General features: G+C 36.6%; 1 protein-coding gene across 2 annotated transcripts in view; it reads left to right on the top strand.

Moving 5' to 3' along the window:
• Positions 1–21,230, top strand: part of ADCY8 (adenylate cyclase 8) — a 121,620-nt gene that overhangs the window by 54,552 nt on the left and 45,838 nt on the right. For both annotated transcript variants that reach the window (XM_026053435.1, XM_026053436.1), the window contains exons 5-7: positions 7,472–7,599; positions 16,287–16,445; positions 20,570–20,840. In XM_026053435.1, the coding sequence (XP_025909220.1) occupies positions 7,472–7,599; positions 16,287–16,445; positions 20,570–20,840 (558 nt within the window). The remainder of the gene's footprint in view (positions 1–7,471; positions 7,600–16,286; positions 16,446–20,569; positions 20,841–21,230) is intronic.

Raw genomic sequence — 21,230 nt, 5'->3', positions numbered from 1 at the left:
AAAAAAAAAAAAAAAAAAAAAAAAAAAAAAAAAAAAAAAAAAAAAAAAAGATATATGGACTATTAGCCCTGAATAAAGACCAGAACACAGTCCAAAATTTTTTTACAAGAAAGAAATGTAACATTTAGTTATATACAGGTAGTTCCTCCTTCTGAATTACAGTAATATATCCGTGAAAGATTTATGGCTATTAAAGATGTAGGTGGCAACAGGAAAGGASGACAAATGAACTGGCATAAGAAAAGAGCTGAAAAGATTTCTACATATATGCATCTAGTGAAATGTCTGAGCAGAAACTTAATTAATATTAATGTTTTCCTTAAGCAGAAATTTTGAGGAGAGAAGGGAAATAAGATGACATTTGGTAAGATACTTACTTAAGGCTAAAAAAAAAGTCTTACTTTGATCAAATAGTAACAATTTTGACATTCATTTTTTTCCATAGTCTTGTTTGCAAAGCTAGATGTCAAAGAATACTATTGCTTTGATTGTTTGCCATATTTTGGAATATATTCAGGCTATATATAAATTCAGTTTCAGGTATGAGAAAGAAGAAAAGATAAAATGCTAAGTAAAGGAGTTAGCTCTGTAATCTTTGTACCAATAACAGTTGAGTACTAGTCCAAAATACTGAGATCCAAAAATAGAATCAAACCACCAGACTTAAATTTGGAAACACAAACACACAAAAACTGTTTGACTATAACATAAAGATATGCTTAGATTTGAGTTTGGACTAATCTTTAAAAGGAGGCATTAATGTTGAAGCAGAGATGTTCCCACAAAAGTTTATTATTCCTAGGTTTCATGTAAGAATAAATTCAGTGGCATGTAAGACACTTCATCTCAATTTACAGTTTCATCAGCTTTAATACCATAATCCAGGATACTGCTGCCTCTGAGAAGAATTCCTGCAGGGAAAGTGCAGATGCTTGGTGTAAGACTTGTAGTTTAGTGTGAGGCTTTTATYTCTTTGCGTCAATAGTGCGGTGTTAGTGGGAGGATTATTTATGTAATGAGCATCTCAGATTGTTTCAAGTTCACTTACTAAAGAATGGATGAGTTTATTTATTCATTTATTTTTCTCAAGGGAGGTAGTCTTATTTTACCATGGTTAAAATCTGTCYAGGACAATTGTAGTCAAACTGAAAAATGTCTCCTCCGATAGTAGTTTTGCTTCTGGATAGTGAAGCACCAGGCTAGGACAAGTCTAACCAGCAGATTCCATGGCCAGGAACACATCATGCAACCCAAGTACCTTGTCTTCACCAGCTCGTGCCTAAGAGGGAAAAGTAGAGGGCACTGAAGACTCCTTAGTCTCCTCAATAAAAACACCCTTGTTGAAGTGCTTTACCAATCCCCTGCTACATGCTACTTTGGAGTTTTCAGTATTTTGTTCTATTGTGAAATGATCTTTAAACAAAATTCAAAACTCTTGAGAGTCTCTGAACAAAGTCATAGTTCCCACCAGCCTGCAGAAACCCTAACCACCAGTTCCACCAGTCTCAAAAGAAAATTATTCCTTATATGAATTCTTAGACTGATGCCCTCTGCAAAAAATGCTCTTCCTTGGTTCACAACTCAAATTTAGGCTCTCTATCTGCCTGGATAATTGGGTCAGAGATTTGGTCTCCATCTTTCTCTGCCAAAGTCTCAATTCTATATTAAAAATGACAGTACTATGATGGGAGAAGTTCAGACAGACCTCTCTCCTGCCCATCCAAAATATACCGCTAAGAGCTTTGACCCACGCCCTCTTCATGCTGAAAAATGTCTTTCATCTATAGCATCTATAGGTTTCCTATATCTTTGGCACGATCTTTGGCCTGTGTTTCAGGAACTGAGCTACTTTACAAAAAGRCCAAGTCACCAATTCCTCTCTCCCCCAACCACATTTCAAAATGAGATTTATATATGTGTTCCTTCTGCAATAATTTCTCATCTAGTGTTCAAAATTATTCATAGAATCATAGAATCCTTGAGGTTGGAAGAGATGTTTAGAGATCACCTAGTCCAACCTCCCTGCACACACAGGGTCACCTAGAGCRTGTGGCACAGAATTGCATCCAAGTGGGTTTGGAAGATCTCCAGAGGAGACTCCACAACCTCCCTGGGCAGCCTGTTCCAGGGCTCTGTCATTCTTGCTGTCAAGAATATTTTCCTTAAGTTCCTGAGGAACTTTTGGTGCTTCAGTTTGTGGCCGTTTCCTCCAGTCCTATTGTAGTCCACCACTAAAAAGGGGCCGGCCCCCTCCTCCTCACTGCCTCCCTTGAGGTATTTATACACACTGATCAGGTGCCCCCTCAGCCTTCTCCTCTTCAGGCTGAACAGGCCCAGCTCTCTCAGCCTTTCCTCACAGGGCAGATGTTCCAGGCCCCTGATCACCCTCGTAGCCCTGCGCTGGACTCTCTCCAGCAGCTCCACATCCCTCTTGTACTGGGGAGCCCAGAACTGCACACAGTCTCCAGATGTGGCCTCACCAGGGCTGAGTAGAGGGGGATGATCACCTCCATCGACCTGCTGGAGATGCTCTTCTTAATGCACCCCAGGATCCCGTTGGCCTTCTTGGCCACAAGGGCACACTGCTGCCTCCTGCTGATCTTGTCATCCACCATGACGCCAAGGTCCTTCTCTAATGGACTGCTCTGCAGAAGGTCAGTCCCCAGCCTGTGGTGGTGTCTGGAGTTATTCCTCCCCAAGTGCAGGACCCTGCACTTGCCCTTGTTGAACTTCATGAGATTTCTCACCACCCAGTTTTCTAGTCTCTCCAGATCCCTCGGGAAGGCAGCACAGCACTCTGGCGTATCAGCTACTCCTCCCACTTTGGTATCATCGGCAAACTTTCTGAGGGGTCACTACATCCCTTCATCCAGATCCTTGATGAATAGATTGAACAGGACTGAACAGGATGCTCAATCCACCTCACTATCCACTCCATCTAACCCACACTTCCAGAGCTTGCCCAGGAGGATGCTGTGAGGGACARTGTCAAAAGTCTTGCTTGAAATTAGAAAAACTTTGTATATGGACTTCTCCATGGACTGGTCTCTAACATACAGAATTCCTTTGAAAATTTACAGGATGCAATCCCTCTGTGTTTTTTCCTTCTCTTTAGAAATTCAGTCTAAGGAAGAAAAAAATATTAATGAAGTTTCTTGCTGAGTCTTTCAGTAACTTGATACTTGAGCAAGTCATTTCTCTGGCATTCCTTTATGCCAATTTGATTTACTTTCTTTCCAGTCAGCAAGGGTGTATTTAATAAGCTTAAATATAAATCATTTACATGCATGACATAACTAYTTATGAGTTGCATTTTTTCCCCTTTGGATTAAGGTACTATGAAATGGAGAAAAGAAATTTCTAATCCATTTCCACTAAATTCATATACTATTATTGTTGTTMATAGCTGCATTTTTGAGCCTGTTCAACATCCTTCAGCAAAATTTTTTCTGATTTCAATTGATTTTGGCAGAATTGGGGCCCTTAATCTTTCATTTATATCAAATGAGAAGCTGTAAGGAGAGAAAAAACCTACTTGTGACATGCTTTAAAATTAATTGATACTAAAGAAAATGATATTAATCAGTGTGTGGGTGTGGGTGTGAAGTTGATTAATATTGATGTGAATGTCTGTAAAATATCATCTAAACATGCCAAGGAGAATTTCTGGAGTTGCTGGAGGAAAGGGGAAGAGTAATACAATAAAACAAAGAGACGATCATAACAACTTCAGAATAGCRTAAGAATTTAACACCATACTGTCGTCTGTGTACTGTGTACTGTCTTCTTCAGTACAATTGCTGTGTGACCATTTTGTTTTTCCTTCTTTAAAACATTTACTTATGGAAATGGACTTGAGCTCTACAGCTGGAGGAAAAGTAATCTTAAATGTAATTATACCCATTTTATAGCACTGAAAAGTGGGCGGGCCCTTATGAAAATTAATCTCTTATTTACGATTATATCATGGCTACTTCAAGGTCATGTTAGTCATAAATCCCAAGTTAATGACTAACAACATAAATACAAGCAGAAAAAAAAAGTGTACACAAAAAGTCTAAACTGTACTTGTTCAGAATAACCTGCAGAATTATAAGATGGGATTTCAAGAGATCATCCGTGGCAAAAGAACCATTAACCCTCTGTCATTCTTGACAGACTTTTATCAAGATCCTTCTAGTTGAAACATTTACAATGATAGAGAATCCACAGTTCATTAGGGAAAAGGAAATGAGGAGTATAATATGAGATTAAAAAGGACAAAGACTACATAATTGTGCTGTAACACAGTTCACGTGTCATTCAGAATAATTCAACTATAAGGAAAAATAAGGAATATAAATAATTTAATTGATCCTCACAGCTTCCTGTGCAAATAGAGATCCCCTATACCACACCAGAGAGACACAAGTCTTAAATCTTTTAGTCCCTTGGGATGTCTTAGATGCACCATAACCCTATCTGTAGATGACTGGATTGAACCAGTTCACCATGTTAATTGTGGACCTTGCTGACTGGACTGTCTGGCTCTCCTTTGGTTGCCCTGGAAGCCTGGATAGCCAACTGAACATATGGACATCTAAATTTAGCCATCTCTGTTTGGATGTCTTATTCCATAGCTGACTCCTTACTGAGCTTTCAGGTAGGCACCTGTTTGGCAAATCATCTTAGAGGCAATCACGACACTCATAGACGTATATCATGACAATAAACACTTTTAGCTGAAGGGATTTCAGTTCATACATAGAAATACACCCACAGGCACTGCTATTTGCATATAGAAAAAGTGCATTAGCAGGTCTCATTATTGCATACAGCTCCTTCTTCTCATATTTGTTAAAATAACTGGTCTTTTTGAAGTAGTCTTCCTTGTTTTGTTTTTTAACAGATGAGGAGACATGTAGGCATATGACAGAGGTCTCTGTAATATACTGTAATGAAATTAATATTTCAGCCCATTTAAGGGGTGCATTAACATACAAACAGAAGAGATTTTTCTGCTACAGTCTATATTCTTTAGGTGTGCCGAATTAGAAGCTCAGTTAACAGAGATTCCCACAAAATGTACTGCTAAGATAAGATTATATGCAAATGTTGCATATAAAAGTATAATTTAAAGCACTAAAAATGTTTCCAAGTTGAAGTTATTACCTATATATAGTGACAAGACTACTTCAGAYACATCTGTCTCTTTTCTGGAAATTGACTATTTCTCCCTTTTTTTCTCCTACTTAACCTAGAAAGTTATTAGGTGAAATCTCTTTGGTGGGTTTAAAAGAAATTAAAGAATGTTTTAAAAGAAAGAGCTAAAGAGTTTTATTCCACTTTGTTCAAACTGATATGATTTTATATGCTCTTATTGCTTTGTAGATGGAAAAGCAAATGGCAGTTAGAAATATGAAATCAATCAAATTACTACTAGAAAAGCAAAAGAAGACCAGAAATTGTCTTTTTTTTTTTTCCAGTTTGTTACTGGAGAAGTAAAATCTTTACATTTAAAGGAAAAAGTTTAAAGTAGCCCATAAAGGTTTATCATGAACTGATTTACACTCACTGAATCCTCAGTACTTGTTGATTCACCCTAATGATCTGCAGTGTCACTAGACAGGCAAAAATTTAGATGGAAAGTACTGTAAAATTGACTTTTTTAAGGGGTAGGAAATTTACTAAAAATAACTGTTTGGTATTTGCTGCTCAAATCTGATGGATGTGAGAATGCAAGTTTTCCATTGCAACTTCAGTATGGTTTTTATAAGGAAAATCAGCTGTCTTGGGTTTAGCAATAGGAGATTTCATTTGTTCTGAAAGATAATTTATATCCACAGCCCTACAAAACATCCTCAGTGTTCATCTATGTGAGTCTGCAGAGGGGTAACAGAAAAGGATACAAAGAGAGAGGACAGGCACTTGAGAAATATGTCCTTTTAGGAGCCTGACCTAACTTCTGAATTTCCTTGTCAAACTGTGACCACTAGGCACTTCCTTCACAGGCAGCCATGGTATTAGGTGGAGACCAGGCCAAGGTTTCTAACACGCTCAGCTCTACTGATGTTTTAAGGAGATTTCTGGGTGAATCAGCTTACTTTGGCCTTGTGCCCAGAGCAGATTTTACCCTCTTTGGCATACTTAAAGTTTCAGCTGACTTCTGTGRCAGTTTGAGGTACAAACGAAACAATCAGTTTCCCTTTGCCATGTAGGTATTTCAGACAAAGATTTGTCTGAAACTTATTACAAAGCTGCATTCTTCACTGGCAAAATTTGGGTAATAATCTGGAGTCCCTTTCATACAGTCACTATTCAACTCCTGAGGCATAATAGGCACAACATTTGCTCCTTTACTCACATTAGTCACATTTAGTTACGTTAGACCTTTAGTCCTTTGCCAATGGGATTGGGATCCCATTGGGATCAGTGTACTCCATCCTTAGTCTCTTTTCCTYTTATCCAATAAAATGGATAAGGATAATGTGTGAGAAAACATTATCCTGCTTCCCAGAAAAGTCTGGTCTTCATTTTGATGTTTTGTCTTGGGAGTCTTCATTGACTGAGTGCTAAATTTTCAGTTACTATTTAGATGATTCTCCATGATGAAAATGATTCCCTGACACAAATTTTAATGCCTTCTGTTCCCTGAAACTTTTAACTATGTCCTCAGTTTGCTATGGTCCCAGTTGCCATGCTTTGACTATCTTCTGTGGGTGCCAAGTAAGACCTTGGGTGCATGTTTGCTATTAGTATTTGGCTTATGTATTTTGCTTGTCTTAGAAGTGAAGATGTTTCAGCAGCCCAGATAGTTCTTGCCACTGAAAAATGATCTTCTAAAATACCATCATACAGTAATAAGGATATTATTAATATATATTTAAGAAATGAAATTCTGCATGTGCTTCTAGGGAAAAGGAAGTTTCTATTGGACGATAGCTAAGTATTTACTGTTCTGTTGATCAAGAATATGATTTCTCCAGTTTGACGTCTTTGAGATACAAATACTTGATCAGCTCCTACAGCTATAAGCAAAGGTTCAGTGTAACAGTGGAAACTTCAGGTGAGAATGAATTATCAGTGAGAGGAAAGASGCTGTTCATTCATTATCAGAGTTTTCAAATAGTGCAGAAAAAAAAATGCCCTGGAGGAATACAGTCTCAATGAGTTATGCATCTGCTCAATTGACATTTCTGAGTCCTTGGCCAAGCTAACCGTTATGAAAATCTAACCTTTCTCATCAGTGGCAAAGACATTTCTGACAAATATAACACAAAAATTGCTCTATTCTTTTATATGGGATAGGTAAAGATACTTTATATCAAAACTGAAATAAATAGAGATTATAGTAATTGCAAACAGAAAGTATCCAGTAGGAGGTATTAGCTTTTCCTTTCAATAATTTTTCCAACCAATTTCACATTCCTTTTAAAAATGTGAAACTGTAACTACAAATCTCTTCTTTCTTCTTTGATATATTTATGTTTAGGAACATCATTGTCTTAGGATAAAGATCCTAGGGGACTGTTACTACTGTGTGTCTGGGCTCCCAGAACCTCGCCAAGACCATGCACATTGTTGTGTTGAAATGGGACTCAGCATGATCAAAACTATCAGGTAATTTTTTTTCCATATTTTTTTCTTTCTTCAATGTCCTGAACTTGTTATTTGAGTATGCTGTAACTAAACACAGTAAATTCTATAGTGGTTCAAAGACCTTCAGATTATCAAGACTTTTTTGATCCATGTGAAACCACTGAATCCATGGGAACAGATACTAACTGCATCTAACAACCTGTGTTGCTTTAGGGCATTTAACACAATAGCTGTGCATGTATTGGAAGGGAGAGGTTTCACAGATCTTAGGAGTTCTCATTTTATGCTATTCTCATGTTTAAGAGGTTGATGAGAAGGAGTGTGATTTTTCTTCCTATAGTCTCTTTAATATAATAAAACAACATTAAAAGTCAAAATAAACAGCTGTGGCAATGCTTTAGCTTGGATATTTGAGTAGAGAGCTTATAAGCTCTGCAGCATCTGCCAAATGAGCAAATTTTGCTTATTAAATAAGGTTGGTGACTAAATCCACGAGAGAGTTGAGCTCCCAAGATGTAAACGTAGTTGTATTGCTGATAGATTGTATTTTGATGCTATCATGATTAGAAATAGCAAGGTTTCAGCAGTCCATGTATAAGAGCTAATCCAATGATCTAGTTGTACAGTGACCAATACCTAGTACTCCAAGAGAATTTTTTTTTTTATTATTCACAATATTAACTTTGCAAAGTTCCTCTTTTCCAAATCTTTATTTTACTGTTGTCTCCCGTCAAGAAATGTTTCCTAATCTGAGTATTGTCCTTTTCCCATGGATGTTTTGCTGCCTGGTCTCTTTGTCTGCTTCTTTTCCAGACTACTTTAATCTGCATGTGTTTCATTATGTACATTAGAGAATTACGGTGTACTGCAGCTACATTACCCAGAACTTAATAGAGAAAGAATCTGACAAAAATTAATTAATGGAAAATGTAACTGAATAATGGTTATGCAACAATGATCTCTAAGAAGGTTGGATTCAATTATCACAGACTGAATATTGCACTGAATATAATCAATATTTGGCTTCTGGAATCCCTGTAGTGAAAGTGAAGCATAAATTAGAGAAAATGTGGATGAAAAACACTATCAAACATTGTCAAAATTATTCAGAGATGCACATCAAATTATTTGTTTATGTTTGGAAACATCATCTGAAAAAAAGCTTTGTTCTGAAAGTGAATTCATCTGAAATTCAGTGAATTCATCTGAAATATTGCCTGATTTGAATCATTTTACCTGAATTGAGATTTAGGCATCTAAATACAGAGTACAATCCACAAACTCAGAACTCTGGTTGCTTGTAGTTCTTACACTCTTAATGTAGAAGGAAATCTTAAGAAAGTAGACCAGATTTTCCTCCGTAATTCCTTTAAGATTCCTGTTCTCTCTGCTGACGGTATGTATGTGGTTATTTTGCAAGGATCAGTAGCAACACCTCTGGTGAGATGGTGCCCCAAAATCTACTGTCTCAGAATTCTACCAATGAGTTTTCTTTCTAGTCTTCTTGGTGACTTCTTAGTTAGCAAGAATTAAACAAGAATTAAGTGTACTCATTTTACAACATGTAAACTAAATCTGCATGGCCAAAAAAAAAAAAAGTTTTAATATRCCTTGTATCCATACATACAACAAAGTGTTAATTCATTTTTAATTCAGATTTTACAGCTTGATCTTAAACTCATATACCAGAGCTCCAGATTTGAGTCTCGATGCTCCTCTTTTCTCTTTGCAGCTGTAAAGGACTCCATCAAAACAATCCTAGATCACTACTTTCTTTATAGCACTTTTTGCCTCACTGTGTCTTGTTACAAAGCTTAGACAAGTAAGACTTTTAAATGCTATTCAACTCCACCCTCTCATACTTTGCTCCTTTAACAATTGAACACTATTGAAATATGACTTTCTACCATGAGAAGGTTCCAAGAAACCTAGTATACACACTAAGGCAAGGAAATTTGCCTCATGACCCTCATGAATGAGTAAGAATACTACACTTTTGCTGCCTTGTGATTCTCAAGTTCCTTTAACCTGTCATTAGCTGTGGATGGAAGTACAAATTAAAATAACAAGAACAAGGTCTTTGTGAGGGATCCATTCATTCAGCTGGTTCTCACATGTTGTCCTAGGCAGCACAACTCTTCTTGCATTCAGATGTATTGTATTAATACTCATCTGTACTGACAGTTGATACAAATGAGATAATAGTGGAATGCTTCATCATTAGATGATGTTTCAGTTTAACTATTCTCATCTAAGCTAATTGGTAAACTTAGTCAGCGATTATACCGGGGGGAAGTTGATCTGTCATTGTACTTATATTTAGAAAGAACAGTCATCTTATGCACATAAAGGAGCAAAGGGGAAGCTGAATAAGAAGAGAGCAGTCATCAGCATTTTCACTGAACAAGTTAGCAAAAATCCAAAGCCGAACTGGAGTCCCAAATGTTAGGAATATGGACTGGATATAATTTCCAGATAAGGATATCTATTTGTTGGCAGACAGATATCAAACATGAGTTTCAGATCAGACAGTAAAGTGATGTATGACCTGGTAAGACTATCTCTTCCTAAATGATGTTGAAATAGGTAAGAGAAAGATAGAGAATATAGCTTCTAAATACCACATTATAATGTATACTACATATATTCCAACACACTCTATAATACAAAATATTAGCGTGTTTGTTCCTTTTAATACGTTGATTTGTGTTGTTAGAAGAGAGGTAGCTAATCAACTGCAGAAGAGGAACCAAGAGAAGTTCAGGGAAAAGACAGGTAAAGGACAAAGGAGGGGTAACATGAAAGGGAGTGGAAATGAAGGAAGAAAAGTGAAAAGAGTTGAAGGAAAATAATCATAGGAGGAGTAGAAAGTACTTCTAAAATGGAAATTGTTGAACGTGTCTGTCAGAGTCAAGAATGAGATGAGAATAATTCATCTTGATAAGGTAGCTTCATTTTAAACAACTAAACATTTTCATAAAATGGTGGAAATTCAAAAAAGCCTTTATGTCGAGAAAGTTATTTGGCAAGTTAAAGAGTCTTGAATCATCTCATCTATTGGATTCTTTCCTATTAAAAGGCCATCTGAAAGAGTAATTATTATGACAGAAAAAATATTCTCAGCATACAGTGTAGGCTAAACTCCAGAAACAGCTTGTCTGCATTAAAAGTCTGCAATTAGTTGCTAATATTAGCATCAATTCATTTAAATATGTATATACTTTTTAGATGATCACAGTAACTGACCTGCCAACTTTCCTGCATTTTCCAGGAAAACTATGCTTTTTAATATGATCTGTTGGGCATTAAAAATAAATAATTAAATGCTCATTAAAGGAGACAGTTAGGAATTGTTTTTATATTCCAAAACAGACAATTACTGATCCAATTCTAGACTCCTTCTACAGATTCATTTTTATATAGCATATTGAGCAAGTTTCAATCTACATTGGGATGAACTTTGATTCACAGAAGACAATGCTTCTCAAAAAATCAGAAACTACAGAATACTGCTTACCTTCATTTCTATATCTATATGCAGCTAAGATACAACAGCTTGCTTAACAAGATTTTCACAGGTTCTGTCAGCACTTTTCAGATGCAAGCCATAGATTGAATAGGTTTCATACTGGGTCTTAATCATATCAGGTCTTGTAAGTGTCCAATTCAGCCTCGGACTATAAAAGAGCAGAGTTGCAGGACAGCATGACTTTTCTTGCTTTTTGTTGTTGGGTGAATGTATGAAAAGAACCGAGTCATGATTAATAGATTTGCTCTTTTTCTTAGAATGTGCCAACCAATACTATCAAAGCAATCCTGGCAATATGGTATAGGGTGTATATATTTAAAAGCTTGTTATAACATGATTTTGAAATGAAAAAAAAAAGAACTTCTGATAATATTATTTATACTTATGAAATTCTATTTCCGCTTCTAGAAAGATATTGAAATTCTTTTCTTTGTCAAAAGACTAAGAATTTAGCATCAGTTAGTTATCTCTGCAGTAGCCCTTGTGGCTTTTTGTACTCAAGTCCCTGTGCTGTAATAGTTTCCTGTCTCTCAGAGCAGAGGCAGACATAAGAAAAGGGAAACAACAGAAAGCATAGACATGACAGTAACAATGCCATCCATGTTGCTATAGTATCAGCTTGAGCTCAGAACAAGCCTGCTGTAATAGTAAAAAGTCTGATATGAAACTTCTCCAAATAATAGCTGCTGCTCGCTCTGGAATCCAGATTTAATTCAAAGGCAAACCCACCCTGAAGCTATTTTAAACAGTCTTCTGGGAATAATACCTGCCTTAAATTGTAAATTTGACACTGTGTAAAGTCGATCTACAAAGGATTATATATCCTGTGAGTCATTGTACCTTAGCTGTGTTCTTCAAACCATTCAGTAGTTTAATGCATCCTGTTACCTAGCTTTTAGAAATAATAGACGCTTCCTGTGGAAGCATGACACTGTTCCCAGAATCACCCTGAAGAGAGCACTTACCTTGATTCACCTACTACTGTTTCAAGTAAGAATGAAAAGGCACTTGAGTATATTTTCCTACTTGAGTAGGAAAATTCCACAAGCCTGTTGAGACTAACCAAAAAGTTTTCTATGTGATTGAATATTAGGGCCATAGGATAGTTCAGATTGGAAGGGATGACAGGAGTTCTTTAGTCCAAACTTCTGCTCAAAGAAGTTCCTGCTATGATCCTTGTTTAATATAAGCAGAAACCATGGATTTTCCTTTCTTATTCCATATATATGAGCACAACAGTGGTAGTAAATCTACAGTTCAATTTAAAAGTCCCAAGAAATGCCAATATCCTTGAAGAAAAGTGGCACAAATTAGTCAGCTCCTTTCTGTTAAACTTTCTTTATTTCTAAAACCAAGCAGTTGCATCCCATCCAAGTAGCCTACTACAAGTAATGCTTACCCATGTGAACTCCTGAATCTGGAGCTGGTTGTGAGAACATTGGACAGGAAAAATAAATAAATAAAAAAGTAAAAAAAATAAATAAAAAATGCGACTGTTTTCAAAATTCTGGAACCATAACCTGACTCTTGTGCAGCAAAACAGGTTAATACATATGCAGCCAGTGTGGCACAGTGTAAACCTGTAAGATCTAAATTCCAGGGATTCAATCTCCTGGCAGACACAGAATATGTTGAAAAGCGGATATCTGACTTCTAGCTCACATTTTTATATGCAAATAGGGAAGTTTCTAATTAGTAGCAGAGAATTCAACCACCCATCAAAGTATACTGGCCTGAAGGAAACATCAAGGTCCAACTAAATCAATGAAATTTTTCTCACTGACGTTGCTGAAATGAAGTATGGTATGAATAGGTCAGTCACAGTTTCATCTTTCTGGATAAGATATCAGACAGCTTGTGAGGTAAACAGAGCTGTTTTATAGATCATCAATAATGCAGCTTTCCACATGCATCCTGTCAAAGTATCTGCCTGTAAAAATGTTAAAGCAAACACGATTTTTTATTTTTTAGCTAGAAGCTTCATTTACATTTATATAAATTTTGGAGGTGGAAGACCTAGAGTGTGAGGAATGCCTGGGCTTATGCAAAGTGAATTGCAAATCTTCATTGTTTCAGTACCTAATACAGATTATTCTTTATAGGAAGTTGTCTCTTCCTGAGTAAATGTGAGCTCTCTATTGACTAAGATGATCCAGCGTTTGTTCTTTCAAAGTTTTAATTGCTTTTACCCTGTAGCAGTATGCAAACAAGATTTTCAGAAGCATGTGGAAGCTTGGCTTTGAAGGAGGTGGATCTAGCTGTGGAGATTACTGAGAAGTCCATTTGCCTATACAATTCAGAACTCTATTTCACGCCATATCACTGCAAATTTTAAAGAAAAGTTATAACTCTGTGTTGTTCTTCTTTTTTTATATATATATAGCAATGAATTACCTCACTTCTCCACCATGTATTCCTTATCAAATTTAAAGGCTTTTAACAAAAGCTAGTGAAAACTAATGCCTTCAAAAAGCTCATCCTGAACAATTCTACTCTTAGTCTTCTAAGTAAAAAAGCCACAGGATCAGAACCAAATCTCTATTGTGTATGCATTCACATTCTGGGCATAGTCTGTTTAAACACACTTCAGACTGCCTGTGGCTTGGGTTCAATTGGGTCCCCTCATGCAATTAACTTCCTAGCTACCAGCATAAAAGCATATTGTTGTGAAGGGCGAAGGAGAAGAGGATGTGAAGGCAGGTGCACTGCCATGGGCAGTGGACAGAAAAAACAAACAACCCTCAGTCAAAGGATGCAGGCAGGTAGCCAAAAAAATCCCTACAGCCATGGTAAGGAGTTGGGGTCAGATATCACCCAAGTCACACACAAGAAAAAGTCGCTGGGGATTATGAAAGACAGCAGATGAGGTAAGAGGGATAGAAGGCTCTGGTATCATTTTAAAGCACTGTAAAACAGCTCTCTTATGTGATATTTTGGAAAAGACAGAAAATCCTTTATGATTGGTTGAGACCACAGCAGCCTTTACAGGTTATCATGACTTTTTTGTGACACAGTGACACAGGAAAACACCAAATGCAGGAACCCTTAGCAAGCCCTGTGGAAACAGAGCAAAATATTGCTCAGTACCACCATACATACCATACATACTTGTACCATCAAGTACGTAGTCTACTCAACGAGTCTTGTGCACTTTAGTTCCCATGCATTGCGTACAGATGAAGCTGTAATGCATATATATGTATAGATAGACTTTATTATACCATTTTATTCAAATTGAGGCCCTATTACTCTGTGCACTTTTCAATGAAAAGCTTTTTACTCCTCTGGATCCAATTATTTTTTTATTTCAAGACACAGAAAACAGACATAATGACAGAAATAATTGTCTCAGTCTGAACATAAAAAAAATGTAGACTGCGGAAATGCTTATGTGGGGAATTGTATGACAATATTTTTGACATTAAGGGTGTTAGTTTAGTTATTTCTGTAGCCTATCTACAAAATTTCTTCACATGTTATGCTGTTATGAATAGCAGTGTTATCACTGCTCTTAATTGTTCTCATAATATTTAAGGCATTTTTTTCAGTGTGGAGAGTTTGTTTTTGAGTCTTGTCTTGCAGAGCTAGGTGATGATGTGTTTAATTTTGATATTTCAAGTGCTCTTGATTGCAAAACAATAAAGACATCTGTAGATGAAAGCTATAAACTCATAATAGCAGAACACAGATAAATTCCCAAATTATTCTGTTTTATTAGCATATGATGAACTTTGTGTAAATCTCTTTCTTTTAGATACCTGAAATATGTTAGCTTCCTGATATAATGAACAAATCTCCCATAGTAGGCAAAAAACTGCATTGGGACATTTCATATGTTTGTTTTCCTCCAAGGTTTTATATTATGCAGGAAATAGCAATAAAGATGAATTGCTTGTCCTCAGTTCCTCACATTGTTATATCACTGACTTGTCCCTGTTTCAAAACTCTCATTTCCTCTTTTGTCATATGCTGATTTGATGCTTCTCTTGCAACAATGAAAGGGCAAGTAGTGAATGGAGTAAACAATTTACCCTTTTCTCCTCTAGAGAGGATCTGTCAAGGTCAGGACTAAGGCATCTGAGGCAATAGTAGTTAGCTTTGGAACTGTGAAAAATGATTGTTTATTCTTTGTCTGCTCTGCTGTGTGATCTTGCTGTGTTGCTATTGACTTCAGTGACAGTAGAGTTGGTGCCTAGGAGTCTTGTTTGCAGACCAGCAATAACAAGGTGTTTTTCTTGGCCTGAGCATGCTATTCAAATATTAATGAACATTAACTGTAATAATATTTTTACTGCAAATTGTTGTCAGACAGACAGGGCTGGAAACATGCTYTCTTCATCATTCCAGTGGATATATAGTGGGTATAGGTCAAATAACTTAGCTGTGAGCTTCCCACAATGATATGCCAGTGACCAGAAAGAAGCAGTTGTGGGTCTAAGATGCTACTAATCTGCCTGTGGCTGTGCGTGGCATATGTTGTTTTATGCAAGGAAAGGAAGATACTATTTTTACATAGCACAGTTCCCTTTATAATCAATAGACATAGTAATTGAAAATAATAGTGTTAGAACGAAGTCTTCTCTGGAACTGTTAGCAAATATGTCTCTGTGTGTTTACTATGGGGCTGTGTAGTGGCCTTTACCATGATACAGACTGAAAGTACTTTATTTGAGAAGTATACTGCTTTGGTCATAAAGGATCAAAGAGCATTCTGTTCCAATCTACTAAAAACAAGCTTTTTGCAAAGACTAATTCTGTAAGATTTCAGTTAATAACTTAAGATTTTTGAAATACGGTAGGTTATTCAAAAATCTAATACAAACTTAAAATATGCAGGTTTGATGACAATCACTTCTATCATTTTGTTGAATGTTCTTTTATAATTCAAAGGAACCACATTATCCAACAATTCCTTAATTTGTGTGTCTATTTCTCTTCCGACTTTTCTATTTATGTTTGACTGGAATAATATGTGTGCCACCGAACCATGAGTGCAATTAAGCACTTAATGATAATCCAGCTTTTAGAGTCCTTTTATTACTACCTGTACTTTCCTACCTAGAAAATTATCTTTTTATTTTACAGCATAACTGATCCTTCATATCAAATTGGCATTGAATTTTACTTCCTATCTTTTCTTCTGAAGATATGAATGMGTCTGATTTTTTTTTTTTAACAGATACGTCAGGTCAAGAACAAAGCATGACATTGACATGCGAATAGGGATACATTCAGGATCAGTTCTGTGTGGGGTGCTGGGCCTGCGAAAGTGGCAGTTTGATGTCTGGTCATGGGACGTGGATATCGCAAACAAACTGGAGTCAGGTGGAATTCCTGGGTAAGGCAATACATATTTCCCACACTCAGAAATATTGTCAACACACAACACAATTAACCTTGCCAACAGATTAACTCTCTTTACGAACTCTCTAATTGTTTAAGCAGCTATTTTTTCTCTCTCTAATGCAACTGGCAAGTATTTGAGAGGACATAGTCATAAAAAGTGGACAAGGCCATCTCACAGAGCTTTTGGGAAGGACAATAAAGTTTCCTTTCCTTTGATAGCTGTTCAGATCTTGACACTACTCTCCTGAAAATGGTCAGTGGCTGCATTGGGCCCATATGATATGCTAAGGTGATCCAAATTTCATATTTAGGTCTTGTCCATTCCTCCTCCCCTTGCTTCATTATCTGTTCTTCTGCATTCAAATGCTGCTGTGAGGTTTGAGAGTACAATTTAATCCATAATCCATAATAATTAATGTGGGGACAGTTATTTTTCATATAGTGTTACACTAATAACAAGGAATTTTGAAGACCAACCTTTTCAGGCATTGTTTTAAATAATTTAATGCTTCCATAGACATTTTGAGTGATTTATGTTAGTGCATCTGTGTGGGGAAATATCACAGATCCACAGAATGGCTGAGGTTGGAAGGGACCTGTAGGGATCATCTAGTCCAACTGCCCTGCTGAAACAGGGCCACCTAGATCATGTGGCACAAGGTCAAATCCAGGGATGTTTTAAAGACCTCCAGAGAAAGATACTCCCATCCAAATATCTAGTTCTTCTTTGTCTGAGGTGACAGATTTACTTGGAGGATAAAATGCTATTCCTACCTGTAACGACTCCTTTCTCATTCTGATTTGGAAGTCACAGCCCCTAAAGTTGAAGCTTCAGTGAGGATTGCAGGAATGCTTTGTTCACTATTAATCCCATCTTCCACTGATCTGTATGGAAAAGGATTCCACATAACAATGCAGCTTTTGGCCATAGAAAGTAGAAGCAATATCCACAAACAGCTTTATAGAGAAAAAAAGTCTAAATGATGTTGTCTTGGGTAGTGAGGGATGTTTTAAGTCATCAGATCTGAGCCATGTGCTATGATTCCCACGTGCTCATCTGAATCTGTCAAAGTGGACGTTGTTCCCAGAACATTATAAAGATATTTGCTTTATATATGTAAACAGCAAACCTTTGCACCATTGCCCATAATTCAGCTTTAGACTAATATATATTTTTTTACACAGCTATGAGAGGCCATATATATCTTTTTTAACACAAACAAAATGATTAACTAAGTTTCAACATTTACTCCTGCATAAAGTATAATTTATTATTGTTAATGCATACAACTAATATAGCTATTAATGAATAATCCTGAGTACACACAACCTTGCTGTGGTCAATAAAAAGCCTGGCTAAGCTGCAGTCTACTGGAGCAAAGTGATTTCCACTCCTGTATATCTGTTTGCTAACAGAGTAAAGTCTGTATGTGACAGCAATTCCCTGTGGCCTTCAAAACAGTGATTTACGTCAGACTTTCCTGGGGTACAGAGGAGATTTAGTAGAGCTGCTAAGGTCACTATAGCCTTTCCTGCCTTGTCCCCATCCCCAACATTTAAATCCTGCTGCCTGCCAGGGTGCTGATATCATTCACATTTCCAAGTCTACTCTACTCTTCCCTGCCTCTCCACTAAAGCTGCCCCCAGGTCACAAATGGTCCTACTCCCATATAAAGAAGGAAAATGAACAGAAATGGGTCATAGACCTTTCTTGAATACATAGTGGAGTGAAACAACCCTTGTGATAATCCCTCCGCCAAATCTGGCTGCAGAAGGGCAATATCTGCACCAGAGGAGAGGGATTCCAAACTCCTCTCCATAGGTTTGCATCTGCCACCAAGATCTTGTAGGCACCAAAGCAAGTATTGGCCAGGGACCAGATGCCCTTGAGCAAATCCGCTGATTATGGCCAGAAAGAATCTGTTATGTTGGGGAAAAAAAGAATCTGCAATTCTGAGAGAAACAAATGTGTCTGGAATACCTGATAAGGAAACCATATAAGATCTTATAATGTTATTTTGGAGAAATGCTTATGCCAGGCTCCAAATTTCTATTAATCTTTTTCTAGTGCATCTAGGTTTTAATTTATTGAATTGGCATAAAACCTAGCCAATAATTAATTTTCCAGATGTATCATAGACAAAGATTGACTAAAGCTTTGGACCTGATTCTGACTTGACATGTTTTCAGCATAAAGATAGACTTACTGGCTTCAGTGCTCAGGTTCATGGTTTACTATGTTTACATTAAATTGGAAAGTGGCCTTTCCATTATACTTCTTTGTAAGTAAGCTATGTAAAGGCAAAAGCAGGCAACATTTTTAATCTATCAATTATTTATTAATATTTGGTCCATTTAAAGGTAATACATCAATAGCCAACTTCATGCTGTTATCATTTCCATTATGAAATCCATATTTCACAGCTTTATAATGCAATCTTCTGAAATTATATTAGGTTGAAACTCAGCACAGAGATAGTCACCGTGGCAACTAATGTATCATTTTCTTTCTCTTTCTTCCTTTCCTTTATTTATTTATTTATTTATTTTAAATTAGTACTTTATTTAATTTAACCTATTTAGAATTCTAACCTAGGAAATACGTTGTCTTCCTGAGATACAGTCTGTTTTTAAAGTCCAGGCCAAAAGTTCCTTCTATTTGAGAAACAATTTTTCTGACATTTGGCAACAAAAGAGTATTAATCTCTATGAACCTTGTAAGAACATGTCTTGAGATAAATTGAGTTGTAATGAACCTGTATTAGCTTCAGTGAGAAGCTGAAACTGATTAAGAAATGGTTAAGAAAAAAAATTTTGATCTTTTAATTATATACTGATATTGAATACTCCTCATAGATACAATTTGTGCCAAGTTCTTCTGGACATCTATCTCACAAAGCTTAAAGACAACCAGCAATGTATACAAGATAGTTCCGGCAAGGCATGTACCTCACAAAGGAACATTTCACCAGCATCTGGTGAAACATAACTTTGCAAAGCATTCTTAAGTTCCAGACAAAAGTCCCCAGKTGAACCTGAGAAAAACGCCTCTTTGCATGTCATTGGGCAATGATTATAAATTTTAGCTCTCTCTGAGTATTAGGTATTTGATTGTAAGCCTGACTTTGAAAAATTGCCTGGACTTCAACCTTTGAAAAATGAACTAAATTTAAAATATCATAAAGCATATTTAGTTGTTTGACTTAGCTAAATGTTTAATGACCATCTCCTCTGATTGTATTTTTGATGCTTACTACTTTCTCTGCTAATTATGTGGATATGTTTCAAAGATGTCTGAAATTTACCTTAAATACAGCCAATGAAGGATTTCTTGAAATCAGTAACAAGCAAGGCCTATTCTTTATTTTGAACCTCTTTCTGTGCTTCATACTAGTCATAATAATGGATGAGAAAGCCCAAATAACAAAAGACCCAGCTTTGGTAGGAATATATCAACAGCCCTATCATGCTTTCATATGAGATTTCATGTCTTCTCCTAGGTCCTTCTGCATGTTTTAAAAGCTTTCTGAACACATCAGTTGCCCTTACCAGACATTACCACTGCACCTCTCTGACTCTGGAACATTTCATATAACTATTCCTTAATTCAGGTACAGTCAGACTACTAAAATGTCTAAGGTAGCTCAGGCAACTGTAGGAGATTAAAGAGAGATTAAAGAGTTCTCACACAAACTGCTCTAATACATAACATACATTCCTTCAACCATATCTGACATGGCAATTTTGATTCACTCTGAGTAGTATTTTACTTAGGAAGGTCTCTCATTAGAACTGTTACTGTGAGCAAAGGTATCAGGAGTGAATATCAAAGTGTTTTTCCATGAACACTGTGCATTTTTAGAGGCTTTCAGATCTGAACATGTCTGGACAATATTTGCCCCAAATGAAGTTTATGTTTCTAAAGAACTTGGGAATCAAAAATCATTAATGGTTTTATGCTGAATACACTATTTCATTATATAAATCATCACAGACAGCAGAAATACCTCTTTTTATCTATCATATTAAGAATGATGCTGAGTCCATAACTCTCCTTCTGGCCTATATGTACTAGAGCACAATCAGTATTTGCTGCTATTTATTTTACCTATGCAGGAGAATACACATCTCCAAAGCCACTCTCGACTGCCTGAATGGGGATTATAAAGTTGAAGAAGGGCATGGCAAAGAGCGCAATGAATTCCTGAGGAAGCATAATATTGAGACTTATTTAATCAAACAACCTGAGGAGAGTCTGTTGACTTTGCCTGAAGACATTGTGAAAGAGGCTGTCAGCTCCTCCGACAGGAGAAACAGTGGGGCGACATTTACYGAAGGTTCCTGGAGCCCTGAACTTCCATTTGATAACATAGTGGGAAAACAGAATGTAAGTCAAACTTCCTTTAACGTCTCCAAGTACAAAAGCATGCCTGAGTGCATTTCAATAATGACAGCCTCAGTGGAGGCAAATTCATCTGTAACCTTTTCTTCAACACATACTGTATCCTAATATAATTAAACAAATTGCTTCAGGAYAGAATTAACTCATGTATCCAAACTGGGGAAATGCCAGGGGCTTCGGGATTTTTTTTTTCTAATCCAATTGGAACCAAATAATATAGAGCTTTATTTGAACCAATTATTAAAGAAGAAATTTAAATGAGAAGTAAATGTGACCAAACTAGTTGGGATATTCTGGTCACAGTACGTAACTTGCATAGCTTCATCAAATTGCAATCAAAGTAAAGAGACAAGTGAAGGGACATTCTGCCAAGGG

This window comes from Nothoprocta perdicaria, unplaced genomic scaffold (genome assembly GCF_003342845.1).
Source record: "Nothoprocta perdicaria isolate Ctin4 unplaced genomic scaffold, notPer1 scaffold_115, whole genome shotgun sequence".
Classification (NCBI taxonomy): domain Eukaryota; kingdom Metazoa; phylum Chordata; class Aves; order Tinamiformes; family Tinamidae; genus Nothoprocta; species Nothoprocta perdicaria.
Note: the sequence above shows the minus strand (reverse complement) of the source record. Positions and strands in the feature narration are given on the sequence as shown.